Genomic DNA, 16,351 nt, shown 5'->3' with positions numbered 1-16,351 from the left:
ACGGTGCCAACTGCCTATAACTCAACATTCAAGACATTCAAAATGGAAAGTTTTGATGTGAGGTCAGTTACAATATGTAGAAAGAAAGATACTATCTCAAAAAAGGAACAGGTAGGTGTGGTGACATATTCTTTTAATTCCAGCAGTTGGGCATCAGAGGCAGGAAGATCTCTGTGAGTCTGAAGCCAAACTGATAGTACATAGCAACTTCCTGGCCAGCTAGACTATCTCAAAAAGAAAAAAAGAAGAAAAAGAAAAAGAAAGGAAAAACAAACAAACAGAAAGTAAGGATGTAGTTCAGTGTTATTAATTCCTGCCTAGCATGCCAAAGACCCTGGATACAATTTCCAGCACCCTCCCCTCTTCAAACAAAACAAGAAGGAAAGAAGAGGGATTGGGGATTTAGCTCAGTGGTAGCAACGCTTGCCTAGCAAGTGCAAGGCCCTGGGTTCGGTCCTCAGCTCCAGAAAAAAAAAAAAAAAAAAAAGACAAAATAACAAAAAAAGCGATAAATTTTGTTTAACCAGTCATCCTTTGTGGCCAAGTAACTTTGCTAGTATCAGACACAGTAAGAAACTTGAGTCTTTGTGTGCTCCAACAACCAACAAGCTATGTACCTGTTGTGCCTGACATTTACTCTTTCATGAATCAACGCAAAAATATCCCCTCTAAGTCAGGAAAGGAACTTACATCTGAAAAGCTGGATATACAACATTAAGTACTAGTTACTGCCAATATGCTATACTTTTGTAATTGAATTTTTTGTGGCAAAATACAGCTAGCATAACATTGATTATAACATAAAATTATTATTTTTAAAGCTAAAAAAAAAAAAGAATAAAATTGTACCTGTAGATTCACTCTCAATTCGAGGGTGTTCTTCTCCCACTGTATTAGCAGACGGCAGCTCTATTAGAGCAAGTATATTTCTAGACAAAGTAGAAAGACCTGGAAAGTTCTGCTGCTGCTGAGCTCTGTACACCTGTCTCAGCTGTCCTGAAATCTCTTTCCATTCTGCTTGGATCCATTTAGCCAGAGTCAGAATTGACTTGGCCACAGCATACTCAGCTTTCGCAGACTTGCAAAAGGATATGGCACAAGAACTCAACATTTCCATTGCGTGTGTTGATTGGCCTATAGAAAAAAAGACATACACATACAAAACCACTGATTTATTTACTCTTAATAGTAGAATAAATTATTTCAAGATTAAGCAATTATTTATTTAGCTATTTAATTTGTTTTTATTTTTAAAAACATGAACTAGGGACTAGAGACATGGGTCAAGGAGTTAAGAGTAGCCGCTTCTCTTGCAGAAACCCAGGTTCAGTTCCCAGCACCCAGATCAGGTAGGTAGCTTACAACCTCATGCAACTCTAGTTCCAGGGGATCCAAACACCCCATTCTGGCTTTTCTGGGTACCAGCCACATATGTGACACATATGTATGTACATGCAGGTATTCACACTTTAAAATAAAATAACAGAATTAAGATTCAAATAAATAAAATATGATAAAGCCAGCCAGGCATGATGACACATGCCTTATGAGGTAGAGGCCAGTCTGGCTGACTTAGTAAGTTTCAGACAGGCTAAGAGAGTTAGACCTTCATAACAACAATAAAAAAATTCAGGGGCTGGGAAGATGGATCACTGGGTTAAATGCTTGTAATGTAAGTGGCATTAAGAACGATAGTTTGAGTCCCCAGAATCCACGGAAATGCTGAGTAGACGTGAAAGACTAAAAATCCAGCACTCAGAGAAGGGCTAGCGGAGATACACAGAACAAGTTGGCTAGTAAGGCTACCCTAACCAAGTGAGTTCTGGGTTCAAGTGAAAAACCTTGCCTCAGTATATGAGATGGATATAAATTAAGGACATTGTCAACCTCTAGCCTACAAACATACATGAACACAGATGTGAACTTGCACTCACATGTGTGCTCCCATATATACAAATAGCAGGCACACGACACTTGCAAAAAGGAAAATAAACGAATCCAGGGATAATCAATGATCTGTGAAAACATGTCTTACTGAAGGACAGTGATCTATAAAAGCTGGAAATACTGTTTTTTTCTAAAATACTTTTTACAACACACACAGAAACATGCATTCAGTTTTCCTTATATGCTTTTACTAACCTGCTGTATATAACAACTTGGTTTTTTCAATATCAAGCTCAGGCCCCCATTTTTCATCTACTTGACCTTGAGTGGACAGTTTTTTAAAATGCTGGACTAAGTCCTGGGCAGTGGTTGTCTTTCCCAGCTGAACCTCGCTGCACTGTGCCAGCAGTCTTGTTGCCAAGTTCACATTCCCCCGTTTTCTAGCAAATTTTGCTGCCGTCAGACCTAATTCCATGAGATGACTTCTAATTGGTACTGTTTGTTCTGGAAAGAAAAAAAAAACTGTTTCATTAATTCCCAAGTCACTAACTCCAGACTCTGTTCCCTAAGCATACCCTTCCTCACCACCTTTCCAAAGAGAGCTAATCTTCAAAACCCAACAAGTAGCACAGTTCATGACTTAATACAGTATTAGAATGAAGGGACACAACCAAGAAGAGCAGAGTGAAAATCATTCTCTAGAAGAAATTAACGTTGTAACATCTGAATTGTTAGAAGAGCCTAGGTCAGAGGCTAGAGAGAGATAACTTGTCAGTTTAGAGCTCCTGCTCTTGCAGAGGAGGGTTTCCAGCACCCACTAGATGGCTCACAACTGCCTGTAACACCAGTTCAAGAGGATATAGCACCCTCTTCTGGCCTCTAGGCACAAATGAAGTACATATACACAAACGCAGGCAAATTCTTATGCACAAAATGAAAATAAATTTGGATGAAGCAACAAGGGAAATAAGTAACACCAATATTTATAGCAGCTTCATACTTAGCTACCCAATTAGAAGAACCAAGAACAAATGGAAAAAAAAAAAACAAAACAAATGGTGGCACATCCATACAGTGGAGTATTACTAACAATAAAAAAGACCACTTTACTGACAAGTTAACATGAGAGAACCTTGAAAATATCATGTAAGCTAGCGATGCCAGATATGAGGATGTAGCCTAATTCCATTTATGTGAAAACATCAGCAAACATAAGTCTAATTTACAGAAATAGGAAGCAAATCATCCTGAGACAGGGACAATATTAATAACCTGAAAAAAGAGACATGGGACTTTCTAGTGTTAAGAGAAATGTTCTCCATCCTGTATACTGGTGGGTACATAGAGGCAGATAGGAAAAAACAAACCAAACTGCATACTTAAATATATAATTTATATCTCAGTAAAGTTAACTTTAAGAAAAAGAAAATGGAGTCGGGTGGTGGTGGTGCACGCCTTTAATCCCTGCACTTGGAAGGCAGAGGCAGGTAGATCTGTGAGTTCAAGGCCAGCCTAGTCTACAAGAGCTAAGAGCTAGTTCCAGAAGAGGCTCCAACACTAGAGAAACCCTGTCTCAAAAACAGGAAAAGAAAATGGGTCCAAGAGGTGGCACATGCTTTTAATCCCAGCATTTGAAAGAAAGGGGTAGGTGGGTCTCTGTGAGTTTGAGGTCAGCCTGGTCTACACAGTAAGTTTTAGGGCAGCCATAGTTATTTAAAGAATGAGAGAAAGAGATAGTTACCTTTAATTTTCTCCAATAGCTGATTTTGATACATGGTATATCTCAATGCCTGCATCCAAGGTCGCACATCATGTTGTTTACATGAGCGAAGAGCATCACTGAAGAGTGGGATAAGACAGTCCTGGCAGCAGAGAGACAAAAGACTTGTGTAAAACAGTCTCTTCTAATAAGCTCAAGATAGACTATACAGTCTAACTTCTCTATAACCTTCTTCCAACCTGTGCTGGTGTAAATGAGAATGGCCCCCAAAGGTGCGTGTATTTGAATACTTGATCCCCAGTTGGTAGAACTATTTAGGAAGGATTAGTAGATGTGGTCTTGTTGAATGAGTCAATTGGGACAGATTTTGAGGTTTCAAATGACATTCAGTGTTTCTTACTTTCTCTCTGCTTTCAATTTCGAGATCAAAACTTAAGGTCTCAGCTGCCATGCCTTTGGTCTGATACCCTGAACTTAACCCTTTGAAACTGTATCCCCAAATCAAACACTTTCTTTTATGAGCTGCCTTGGCAAGAGTATGTCATCGGAGCAATAAAAAAGAAACTAAGACACACCTAAACAGAAAACCTTTGTTTTAATAAATAAACTCAGAATATTAAGTATAATTTGTCAATATATTTACTAATAAAGTGCATCTGTGAAAATATATATTTACTCTAAGCCAAAAACTGCAGAAAAGCATTAAACTATTGATTCTATAATTTTTAAAGGTCGCAAGTTCTTTGCAAAGGTTCTCTTTCTGGTTGAAGTTTACTCTATTAAGAAAGAGAAAGGTATAAGTGAAATCCAAAATTTACATAAACGAAAAACCAAGATTCATCAGTTAGTCAAAACCTTAGATTCTTCCATCTGTCCTATACCACCTCAAATGAAAATCTGTCTAGGAATACATTTTAGATTTAAGTTCACCAGCTTACCCAATTACAAATTCTACCTTAAAAACTGAGAAGATGAGGTCTTTGATCTATACTAATATATTAACACTCATAGAGAATACTTACAAAAAAATATACTTCAGGACTAGAGAGGTGGCTCTGTTGTTAAGAGCATTTGTTACTCTTTCAAAGGACCAAGGTTCAATTCCCAGTACCCACATGGCAGCTCACATTCATTTGTAACTCCAGCCCTAGGGGATCTAATGCCTTCTTCTGGCTTCTAGGGGCACCAGACATGCAAGTGGTGCAGACACATACAGGCAAAACAACCTACCGTACACATATACTAAACTAAGAAATTTTAAAGAACACACACACACACATACACCTACACACCTCTGTTGACAGTCTATTAGAAACTGTGTTCTCGAGAGCAGATGAGCAGTACAACTGCAGGGTACTCAGTACTGGCAAGGATTGTGACACTGTTAGCGTAGACAGTCTTAGTGGTCCAATAGCTATGCGTGAGGTTTGCTTCAAGTACTTTACCACGTTTCTGAAAAAACATATTTGTTGTCAATAAATTAACAAGATTCTTCATCTTGTAACCACTAGAATGAAGTGGCTAAGGCACTACCATTTGGCATAAAAAAAAAAAAAATCAGGGGTCACAGTAAGGAAAGCAGTCTGCTCTATAGTAGATTATGAGCAAAACAAGATGTCTGCTTTCAGGGGTTTCTACACATCTGTAGTTTCAATTTTTTGCTGCTGCCTGCCAATGTGTACGCTTGTGACTCACTCAGTTAAGGACTGCCATTTCTGATCTTGTTCCACATGGTTTAAAGCAGTTGCCAAAAAGACCGAGCTTCTCAACAGCTGGACTTCAATGGATTTCTGAAGCTCCCGTGGGTCTGGGCTGAGCATGTTAGGAAGCAGCTTTTTCATATCTAAACAAGTTACATTGTATTAAGTTAATTTGTTCTTAATGTACAAAGGTATTAAAATATTTTGGCAATACTTAATAAAGTAATTATCATCAGTGAATACCTCCTTTCTTTCCTTAAGGTCAGGTAGCTAGACATTTCAGATAGTGTAAATTTAATAACAAACTACATTATTTAACATAAAATTATACCTCATGTCTCTAACTATCATCTGCCATTAAAGGTGCAAATATTGCTAAGAAATCTTCTTTACCCCTTCTTTTTACACTCAAAACTTGATTCTATAAAAGATGTAACCATTTCAGTGAGGTTTTCCTCCACTTCACTTCATGAAATTTAATCTCACATTTTATTTAATGGTGTGCACTGTGTGTGCACCTGGAGACCAGAAGTCAACCTCCAGTATCATTCCTCTAGTCCCATCCATCTTTTTTTATCAGTCTCTCAATGGCCAGCCTACCCTGCTGCTCTAGCATTAGGATTACAAGCATATGCCATTATACAACACTTTTTGACAGATGCTATGGACTGAACTCAGCTCCTCATGTTTGTATGGCAAATAGTTTAGTGACTGAGATAGCTCCTCAATCCTAAGCTTACTGGTATATATTTAACTAATTAATTATATACCATTTAATAACTATATACCATACCAACTAATAACTAGAGCCAAATTCACTTATACAAGAAAAAAAAACTAATTCTAAGACAAGTATGATTTTTTAAGACTGGAAATTAAGTTCAGAGATAAGTACACTTCAACAGTGAGCACCTTATATAAGAAACCAAAACTGCCAGGTATAGTGGAATCTGTCTTTAACTCCAGCACTCAGAAAGCAAACATAGCAGGACCTATGAATTCAGGCCAAGTCTACATATTGAGTTCCAAAAGAACACAAAAAACAAAATCAAAGTTACAGATAGGAAAATTAGTTTTAAATGACTCACCTCTCTTTTTTAAAAAAAAAAATTGCACAATTTTTCCAAAATGTAAATGAAAAGGCTAATTACATGGAAACAATACTACACATCTTGGCCAACGGTGAGCCAATGGTAAAAGCCTTTATAGTCAAATACCCATCAAGGATGCACCTGGTTTGTTTTTACAGCTCTCCACAGAAGTACTTGAGAGCTTACATGATGCATCCTACTCTCCATGAGGCAAACCTCAATCTGTACAGCAGATCTCTGAATGCCTCAACAGCAGTAATATACAGTACGCTCATATAGATGAAAATTAAGGAAACTGCAGTTCAAACACTGCTTTGTGCTTTTTCAATTAAATGTCTACATCAATCTAAAAGTCACCTTTCCCCAGTTTTAATATTTTGTTGTTGTTTGCTTGTTTGTTTTGAGACAGGATTTCACTGGATAATGGCGAGAACTCAGAGGTCTGCCTGCCTCTGCCTTTGGAGTCCTGGGATTAAAGGTGTGCGCCACCACTGCCAGTTTAATTTTAACTGAGCCACTTTTTCATTTGCCTTATCAACTATTAATAGCACAATTTTGGTGAAATATGTTGCTTCATATAGTACAGGACTCCAAATAAATATACAAGAACTTACAGGTTTCCTAGTAAAACAAAAACTATCCAAACTTTTAAGAAACTTGCCATGAAAAAAAAAAAAACTGTTCTCAAATACCTATTTTTTCTTTTGATCCTCCAGCAAGTAGATTAATATTTTCTCCTGGTAACAATTCCAATTGCTCAGTGCATTCAACAAACTCTCCAGACTCAAAGCTGCTTAGTGACCTGTAATTAAAATACCCATCAGCTTGTGTTAGGCCTCACCAGCCCTGTGTAACCTGGGAACAATGGGAAGAACAAGCAGTAGAAGGGAGCAACTTTTCAAAGAAATGGATTTAGAAATACCATTTCATCTTGATGGGGCTCCCATTTCAGTAAAGTCCTAGCCATGACCACCAGTTGAGCCTTCTCACCTCTGACTCTCCTTCCTCTTTCTGTGAACCTGTTAATACACTGGCAGTAGATTCTACATCAAGTAAGTCTTCAACACTTGCTTTCTCCAAGCTACCTGCTGGCCTCTCTCCCCATGAAGAGTCCTAATGTCTCGGTTTTATACCTTAGTCCTGACTCTTTCACTGAGACATCTCCCAAACCTTTGTGGAGTTTTTTGTTTTGTTTTGTTTTGTTAAATCATTTACCATCCCTGAAAAAATTCCAACTATTTCCTTTTCTGTAATCATTTCCTATAGCTCTGACACTCCAGTGCCAAGATGAGAGGCCCCACTCATACAAGCTCCACACCTCTCCTCTGCCCCATCTCTACTAAAAATATCCCCCAACCAGGAGGAAGATTTATGTTCTCAACCTCTCTTTTCTATCTTTTTCAGACAAGCTGGTTTGGAATTCACTTATGTAACTAAGGATGTTTGTCCTCCTGTCTCCTCCACCTTTCTAGTGCTGGGATTATTACTGACTACACCACCACCATTCACTGGGTCCCTTCTCTTATCACTGAGTCTGAAAACAGCAATGAAAATATTCATCAGCTGGCTTACCCCATTCCTCTTACAACTACAACAGTATCAACAGTTGCTTCTCAGGTTAGTTAAACACTATTATCTATCCTACTACAAGACCTTAGGCTTTCTGACAGCAGCCGCCCCCCCCCCCCCCATGTCCCCACTGTACTCTACAGTTCTACGCTTTCAACTGCTGACAAGATACCACCCCCCCAAAAAAAACAAACTTAGACTTTAATTTCTTCTGACCTCACCCATTCTGCCACAGCTATCCTAAACTGTCTATGCCTAACTTTAACTATTTTCCTTGAGGCACAGAAAAGACAAGTAATCCTTTGTCAGGTTTTTTTCCCTCCCATTTCTTCTCTTTCTATTTTCAAGAGTTAGAAGCAGTGTGTTTTGTCCTGCTATACTATACCCGATGCTTCCCACAGATTATGTGTTCAGTTACCAGGAAAGCAAGGACAGTGAACCAACTCTGATGAGCTTTGCCCTTCCAGTCATGTGTCTGGAATGCAGTAAATCCACAATTTTGAGATGCATAATTAAAGAAAAACAAAGAATATAACTTAGAGATATTCACAAACTCTCACCATTAAAACAAATTTTGTTTAAATATTTAACAGTACTTCAGAAACAGCTGTCCTGTGTGAGCCTCTCTAAAGCAGTGCCTCTTTATATATAATTCTATCTTCCAACTAAGAAGATTCCTTCCTTACCCCACTGTTGGTTTCCTCTTATAAATATGACCAATTTTAGTATTTGCCACCACAGAGGAAGACTACTTATCAACAGAGCAGAGGACGCTGACTAGATGCAGCCATTACTTGATATAATTGAAATCAGCTTTCAGATTGAGTGAAGTGCTGCTGGTGTTCTTCTTCAGATCATGGACAGCATTCTGCCACTCCTGCACAGCAGCCCAATCCGCAATAGAGATGTAGCACTCGCAGGCCTTATTCCCTAGATAATTGATAACTTCAGGGGAACAATCAGTTGGCTTGGACAGCACAGTTTTCCTGGATTCGCCTGAAAGGTATTTGATTAAGAAAGAAGACAGAAACTGAGAACTGTAAATATGTCATAGACCATAAACACCTGAAAACATATGGTAAGTTTATACCTGAACAAATAAATGCACTGTAACTTTGACACTGTTAATATAAACGCTGAATGCTCACCATTTAGAGAGTGTTTGGGGCTGGCACTGTTACGTCCAGCATTAGCCAATGTGAGAACAGATTTGTCAAAGCTGGAGATGCAGCAATCAACACCTGTCATGGCACAAAGGTGCTCCTGATACTCCACGGAGGCCTTTTCAAACCTTAAATACAAATTAAAGCAGTCTTATTTGTTTTTAATCACTCAAATGAAACTCCTTCTAAAAAAGAATTAATGGTGAGAGAATGAATTACTTGACGAACTGCACCTGGACAAAGAGTCAGCTATTTGAAGGGGTAAATAAGATCTCTGCCTCATACCAAGACAGTATAAAACTAGTGGGCCCGGCAGTGGTGTGGCTCAAGCCTTTAATCCCAGCTCTTGGGAGGTAGAGACAGGCAGATCTCAGTGAGTTCAAGGCCAGCCTGGTCTATAGAGTGAGTTCCAGGACAACCAAGACTGTTACACAGAGAAACCCTGTCTTGAAAACCCAAAACCAAAACAGACAAGCAAAAAAAAAAAAAACAACAAAAAAAAAACCACTAGCATAAACTACTGATAATAACTACTTTGATATACAACAATATTTCAAAAGTATGCCAAGTTAGTATGCACTCACAAATAAGCAATGGTGTCCATTAAGAAAACTCAGGCCAGGCGGTGGTGGCGTACACCTTTTTTTTTGTTGTTGTTGTTTTTCGAGACAGGGTTTCTCTGTGGTTTTGGAGCCTGTCCTTCGAACTAGCTCTTGTAGACCAGGCTGGCCTCGAACTCACAGAGATCCTCCGGCCTCCGCCTCCCAAGTGCTGGGATTTAAGGCGTGTGCCACCACCGCCCGGCTCGGTGGTGTACACCTTTAATCCAAACAGTCAGGAGGCAGAGGCAGGCAGATCTACAGATCTGGATCTATGTGAGTTCAAGGCCAGCCTGGTCTACAAAATGAGTTCCAGGGCAGTCTCCAAAACTACAAAGAGAAACCCTGCCTCAAAAAAACCAGCAAAAGAAAAATGAGATTGTAGAAGATATTTTTTTAGAATATTGGTGAGTAGAAAAGCCATGCAACTCTGTAGATAGACTGATGTTTCTACAGCAGAGGTTAAAAACTACCACACTCGGGGCTGGAGAGATGGCTCAGCGGTTAAGAGCATTGCCTGCTCTTCCAAAGGTCCTGAGTTCAATTCCCAGCAACCACATGGTGGCTCACAACCATCTGAAATGAGATCTGATGCCCTCTTCTGGCTGCAGACAGACAGAATATTGTATACATAATAAATGAATATTTAAAAAAAAAAACTACCACACTAAGAAAATGTAGCTTTAGACACACCAAAATCTACAGACACCAGGTTATTTATCTTTCCAAATTTAAGTGGTTACCTCTTTACAAATTCCTAAAAACTACTTAAACTTAAATGAGGTACATTCCATTGACAGAGTTGTGAGTAAACACTCCAGCAACAGAGAGTATTACACCTGAATCAAATGTGGAAGGTTTTCAATCAAAAATCCTATTTAAAACCATTCATGACTGAAAAACCTTGTTTTCTAGTATGATTTCTCATAACCTCCTACTTAAGTGAGGCACTCATGTATGGCTGCTAATAAAAGAACAAATGAAAGATGCCCCCTACTGAAGTGATTATAGCAGGCTTCATACTCAAAATAGATAAAGCTATTTTCATGATTATATAATACAAAGGATTTGAACATAAAAACCCTATCATTCATTTCTTTCCTTCTAACTTACCTCCCTTCAGCCTGCTGAGCCACTGAGTTAATCCAGAGAAGGTTTTTACCAACAGCTGAAGATGACCAGACAGCAATTCCCTGTATAGCTTCAGGACAATGGAGCTCACACAGTGCTTCTACCACCATCATGATAGTTACTTCTAATTCATTCCCCTGGAAACAGCAGGCAGATTAGTCACAGACCTTGACACCACTGAAAAATTTCTACTGAACTTATAAACTACTGGCCACAACTTACATATATTTAACAATTTCTTTCACGCTATTTAGCTTAATTAACTTAAAAAACATTTATTAAGGAGTAAGCATTCTGTTGTTTTAGATTCCATTTATTTATTCTGAACCTAATTAAATTAAGAACTTCCCAAAACACTCTAAGAATGTGATCCACATACAAACTTCTTACAATTATTCCTAAAGTCCCAGTCTTTAAGAATAAAAAGTTCATATTTTTAACATTTTCTATGTGAAAAACATAAATGACTGGGGGAATCATTAGTTTTATAAGATATTGGATGAAGAGCCTTGAGAAAGAACTGAAGTTAACTTATCTGTAGACTGAATTTCATCAGAGATCAAACCCAAATTTCTACAGCTAAAATGTATTCCCAATGACCTTACCTGAGTTAGACTATTTGCTTTCATTTCAGTCAGTAAGTCAAAGCCATGTCTCACTGTCACAGCAGGCTGACCTGCCAACAACCCTACCCTCATGATGGAGAGACGGATCCGAGTAAGCCAGTCTTGACAAGTCTGTCGATTGGTATAGAAAAAAGTCCTAATGACCTTTAAAAAAAAAGGGGGGGGGGGGAGAAGAACTAAGTACTGGTTCAAGTTATTGTGAAGATACCTTGAATATATATAAACTAAATAGACACGGTTACTGTTTCACAATGACTCTGTTACAAAGCACCACTATAATTCTAAGGACACCAACCTTGGGGGGTGATGTTAACGCATTTGCACATCCCTCATAGGCATTATACATTAATTTCTCCAGGTTCTCCAGATACTGAAGCAGAAGAACAAGTCTAAGCTGATTGCTTCCATGGCCTTCGTCATTATCTGCAGTGGTCCACTGACTAACATCCTGGTCAGGGTTTAGTGTGTGGGCTGCAAGACTTCTAATGATACCTAAAAACAAAGGCAGCAACACTATGAATCAGAGAAAACTCTTAATAAATCAATTTACAAATTATCCTGTTTATATACGCATCAATTTAAAATAAAACAAAAACCAAAGATTAAATATCTTTCATTTTGGGGGGAAAATGTTTGTTCCATATAACCTTAAGCTTTTGAACAAAAACAGACATACACATGGCAATACAATTACTTAATAAAACCTTCTTTTAAAGTCATATCTAGAACTAATTTAGTGAACAGTACAGAAAAAAAAAAAAACATCTGAACCCTACCAATTATAAAGCCAGGATTTCTGAAGTTAAAAGGCCTAGAAATTTATCTACATCACAGAGTTTGAAGAATGCCAAATTAAATTGCTGGTTACCTTCAATTGTCTGGAACGTGTCCTGAGCTCTGCCCAGTGGGGTTCGCAACTTTGAAAGAACAGTAAACTGCGCAGCTTCCCAAATAGCCCACTGCCAAAGGACAGCATCTGTCTTTAGAAGATTGCGGGGAATTGTAGATTGGTCACGCTTATCCAGCCTCTGGCAGCTATAGAACAATCTTTCTAACCAATTGTCCTTCCTGGGAAAAGTAGTTTCATATGTAACAGACAATGACAACTTCATCTTAATAATCAAAACAAGTACAAGGGGAATGGGAATAGGGACCAATTTTTCATACCAAAAGAAGCCACTACACTTTAAGAACAGGCTGGAGTGTAATGAAACTGAATTACTGGCTACATTGCTCATAACTATTTGGCCTTCAGGTTACATTTCATTCACTACAACCGAACATCTTAACAATAAATATCATCTCCAACCCTCCCTCCAAAGCATTCATGGCAATCAGATCAATCAACTGTCAATCACATTTCACCAGTGAAAGTCACAGGCCATTTCTGTTCCCACAAATGCTACCTTCAAAGCAGTATCTATCTCCAAAGCTGATAAAAATCATATGAGCCACCAAACAATGTTACCTTCCAATGGGGCCCATTGGATCAATGTTTTCTCAAATGTGGATGTAATCATCACAAGAGTCTTAGCAGTACTGCTCTCTAATGAAATCATCAGAGCCTTACTTACCCTGTTCGGTGAGAGTTTCCATACAAAATGAAACTGATGACATCAGAAAAGTCCTGAGGGTGGAACGTGTTACTTGGTGCTTTACTCATGTGGCTTCTCAATGCTAGAGAAATTTCCTGAATCTCTGTGTGGTTGTTATTGCTGTTAACAAAAAAGTCATCGTCATGAAAGGTATTTTAGAAGGAAGGTTAGCAGATTCTATAAATGGAGTACTGGAACTTCATTGGAAGCAAAAATAAAACCAAGGCTTAAAAATGGATAGAGGATGCCAGGAGTGGTTGTCCATGCCTTTACTCACAGTATTAAGGAAGCAGAAGCAGGCAGATCCCTGAGTGTAAGGCCAGCTTGGTCTACCTAGCAAATTCTAGATATGCCCATGGTTATATAATGAGAACCTACCTTTAAAAATAAAAAAGCTGGGTGTTAGTGCTAAATGCCTTTAATTCCAGCACTCAGAAGGCATGATTTACTGAGTAAGTTCTAAAACCAGGGCTACAAAGAAAAATCTTGTATCAAAAACCAAAACAAAAAATAAGAGTGTGAGTGTGTGTTATAATTTCACAATTTTAGAATCTTAAAGGTTCCCAAATTGTTAATGCAGAAGGCTGGAGAGATGGTTCAATGTTAAGAGTACTCAGTGCTCTTGTTGCTCTTCCAGATGACCTGAGTTCAATTCCCAGCACCCACACAGGTGACTCACCTACAGGGGACAGACACACTCACAAACAAACACAAAAAGTAAAAATAAAATGTTAAAAAAGACTGTTAGCGTATACCTGTAATTCCAGGATTTGGGAGGCAGGATAATCCTGAGTTCAAGACCAATTTGGGACTATCGTGCACTACAACATGAGACCTTGCCAATAATAACAACAATCATAATGATGATGATGATGATGTTAAAATGAAAAAGGGAAAAGAGAGAGGGTACGTACTGGGGATGTAGTTTAGTCAGTGGAATGCTTGTCCAGCACAAAGCCCTAGGTTTGCTCACAGACAGAATAAACTGAACACACTGATGCACACCTACAATCCCAGAACTTTGGAGGAAGGCCAGAGAATCTAGAGTTTAGGATTTTCCTTGGCTGTATAAAAAGTTGGAGGCTGGCTTGGGATAAGTGAAACCCTATCTCAAAAACAAAACAAATTCTCCAAAATCAACTTAATCAAAAGTCATAAAAGTTTATTCAACATCTTTGTCCTGCCTGACCTCAGCAGGCACCCGGCATACACATGGTGGTACAGAAACATACACACAGGCAAAACACTCAGACACTAAAGAAAATAAATCCTTTAATAAACATCTAACTCTCTTGAATTTGAGGCCAGCCTGGTCTACAGAGCAAGTTCCAGGACAGCCAAAGCTAACACAGAGAAACCCTCCTTTAAAGAAACAAAACAAAAAAATTTAATTACTAAGTAATGGATTTGGGGCACTACATGAATTATTCTACCCTAATTATTATAAGATGACAAAGATTACAAAAAAAAAAAAGTTTTCTGCTTCTAGGTCTCCAAAAATTTCCTCTGACATGTCATTGATCACTAAGAAGTATCATGCAATATGTTAAATTAATGCACTAAACATGATGATTAATCTTTTACTATGGTAGACAATTACAAAGCAGTAAAAACAGCAAGCCAAAACAGTTATACCTTAGTACAACATCTAAAGGAATTGACTTCAGTAGCTTTCCAAAGGCCTGTCGAATACGAGTTCCACTATGGACAAGCTGAACACGGCAGACATCAACACACCTATGAAAAATAACAGATAAAGCAGGTGTGGTAGCATTCCCATGCCATTATAGCCAGAGCCAAAGATTCAGTCTCTACCTAGTCCATACCTCTGCAGCAGATCATCTGGCAAGGAAGAGGACAGAGCATGGAGACTGCTGCATGCTTGCAAACAGATATTCACATCTTCAACGAGAGCTATTATTAAAAAGGAAATGTAACTTTCAGTTTGCACCCCTTAAAAGTACATTTCAGTCAACATAACATTCTGAACCCATCCATTCTTCATTTACTCACTCACTCATCAAACAAGATGCACCTAGTATGGATTATACCCTACTCTTGCCTGGAAACCTCACTGGGAGAAACACCTAGGAAATTAATATTCAACAAAATTCAAGTTCATGGAATAAAATTAAGGTTGAAAATTTGACAATTCAATTATTTTTCAAATAGAATAAAAATTAATCAAGACTACTATATATGGAATTAAAATAGGAACTACTCACTTCATGGCAGAAGAGTGCTGCTGTAACTACCTTCTCTCATTAACCAATATTACCTTTTAAAGGGTAAACAAAATGAAAACATAATTAAGTCTCTTACTGTTGGCTAAAAGGCCTTTGGAAAATTTATGAAAAGATGGAAGGGAAAATAAAGGTGCATATGTTTCAGACTTCTTCATTAGTACAGCCACTTCCAAAGCCCATGTCATTAATAATTTCCTGAAACATAAAATAAACAGTTGGCTTTACATTAAAAAAAAAAACACTTTCTTCTACCAGTTTTCATTTTATTTTTCAAACAATACAAGTAAAAATAAAATAAAATAAATAAATAAAAAAAAGGTGGAGCTGAAGAACCTGCAGTGGCTGAGTACATAGTACCCTTGCAGAGGACTGATGTTCAGTTTCCAACACCCACATCAGCCAGCTTACAACAATCTATTACTCCCCCGCCAGGGAAATCTAATACCACAAGCCTCCAAGAGTGCTGCCCTCAAAGAGATACACAAAAATATACATATTTAAAAGTAAAATAAACCTACAAAGAAAAAGCTAAGTCTAGAGAAATTTGTTTCTGCATCATGTTATTCTGTTTCTGAAAAGCAGCATGATGCCACTAGAAAATGGCCCCAAAGTAGAGGCCAGCAGGGTACATAAAAATCAAGTAACAGAATCCAATCAGGTGCTTCACAATGAAGCTGCAATCTAAATTTCTTAGCCTCAAATCACAAAGAATTAATAAACTTAGGAACTCAGTATTATTTTAAAAAATTATTTATGTACCTGGTGTCCTGGTTAAGATTTTCTTTCTTTAGCAATATTCCCAAAAGATTTAATATAATTGAGAAATGTTTCTTTGTGGCTGTAGTTACAGTACTAATCACGGCACCATCAAATAAGGAAGGAGATGAAGAGCTAAGACTACTGGATATGAAGTGATCATGCCTGAAAGACAAAGTGGAGAGCATTTTTTCAGCTGTCATTAAATGAAGACAACAAACTAAAGAAACATTTCTTGTTTTTTTCCTTCTGAGGACCTGTGAGCACA

General features: G+C 38.0%; 1 protein-coding gene across 3 annotated transcripts in view; it reads right to left on the bottom strand.

Annotated features, from left to right (window-relative positions):
- Positions 1-16,351, bottom strand: part of Smg1 (SMG1 nonsense mediated mRNA decay associated PI3K related kinase) — a 103,765-nt gene that overhangs the window by 38,922 nt on the left and 48,492 nt on the right. For all 3 annotated transcript variants that reach the window (XM_041665966.1, XM_041665965.1, XM_041665967.1), the window contains 17 exons: positions 16,087-16,248; positions 15,404-15,522; positions 14,908-14,995; positions 14,717-14,818; positions 13,061-13,201; positions 12,355-12,554; positions 11,782-11,978; positions 11,466-11,630; positions 10,843-10,997; positions 9,116-9,258; positions 8,762-8,963; positions 7,091-7,200; positions 5,303-5,450; positions 4,900-5,059; positions 3,629-3,749; positions 2,143-2,391; positions 850-1,134 (listed from right to left, as the gene is read on the bottom strand). In XM_041665966.1, the coding sequence (XP_041521900.1) occupies positions 850-1,134; positions 2,143-2,391; positions 3,629-3,749; positions 4,900-5,059; positions 5,303-5,450; positions 7,091-7,200; positions 8,762-8,963; positions 9,116-9,258; positions 10,843-10,997; positions 11,466-11,630; positions 11,782-11,978; positions 12,355-12,554; positions 13,061-13,201; positions 14,717-14,818; positions 14,908-14,995; positions 15,404-15,522; positions 16,087-16,248 (2,747 nt within the window). The remainder of the gene's footprint in view (positions 1-849; positions 1,135-2,142; positions 2,392-3,628; positions 3,750-4,899; positions 5,060-5,302; positions 5,451-7,090; positions 7,201-8,761; positions 8,964-9,115; positions 9,259-10,842; positions 10,998-11,465; positions 11,631-11,781; positions 11,979-12,354; positions 12,555-13,060; positions 13,202-14,716; positions 14,819-14,907; positions 14,996-15,403; positions 15,523-16,086; positions 16,249-16,351) is intronic.

This window comes from Microtus oregoni, unplaced genomic scaffold (genome assembly GCF_018167655.1).
Source record: "Microtus oregoni isolate MIOR12 unplaced genomic scaffold, Mior012 000016F_ref0000370, whole genome shotgun sequence".
NCBI lineage: Eukaryota > Metazoa > Chordata > Mammalia > Rodentia > Cricetidae > Microtus > Microtus oregoni.
This window is presented reverse-complemented; position numbering and strand designations above follow the sequence as displayed.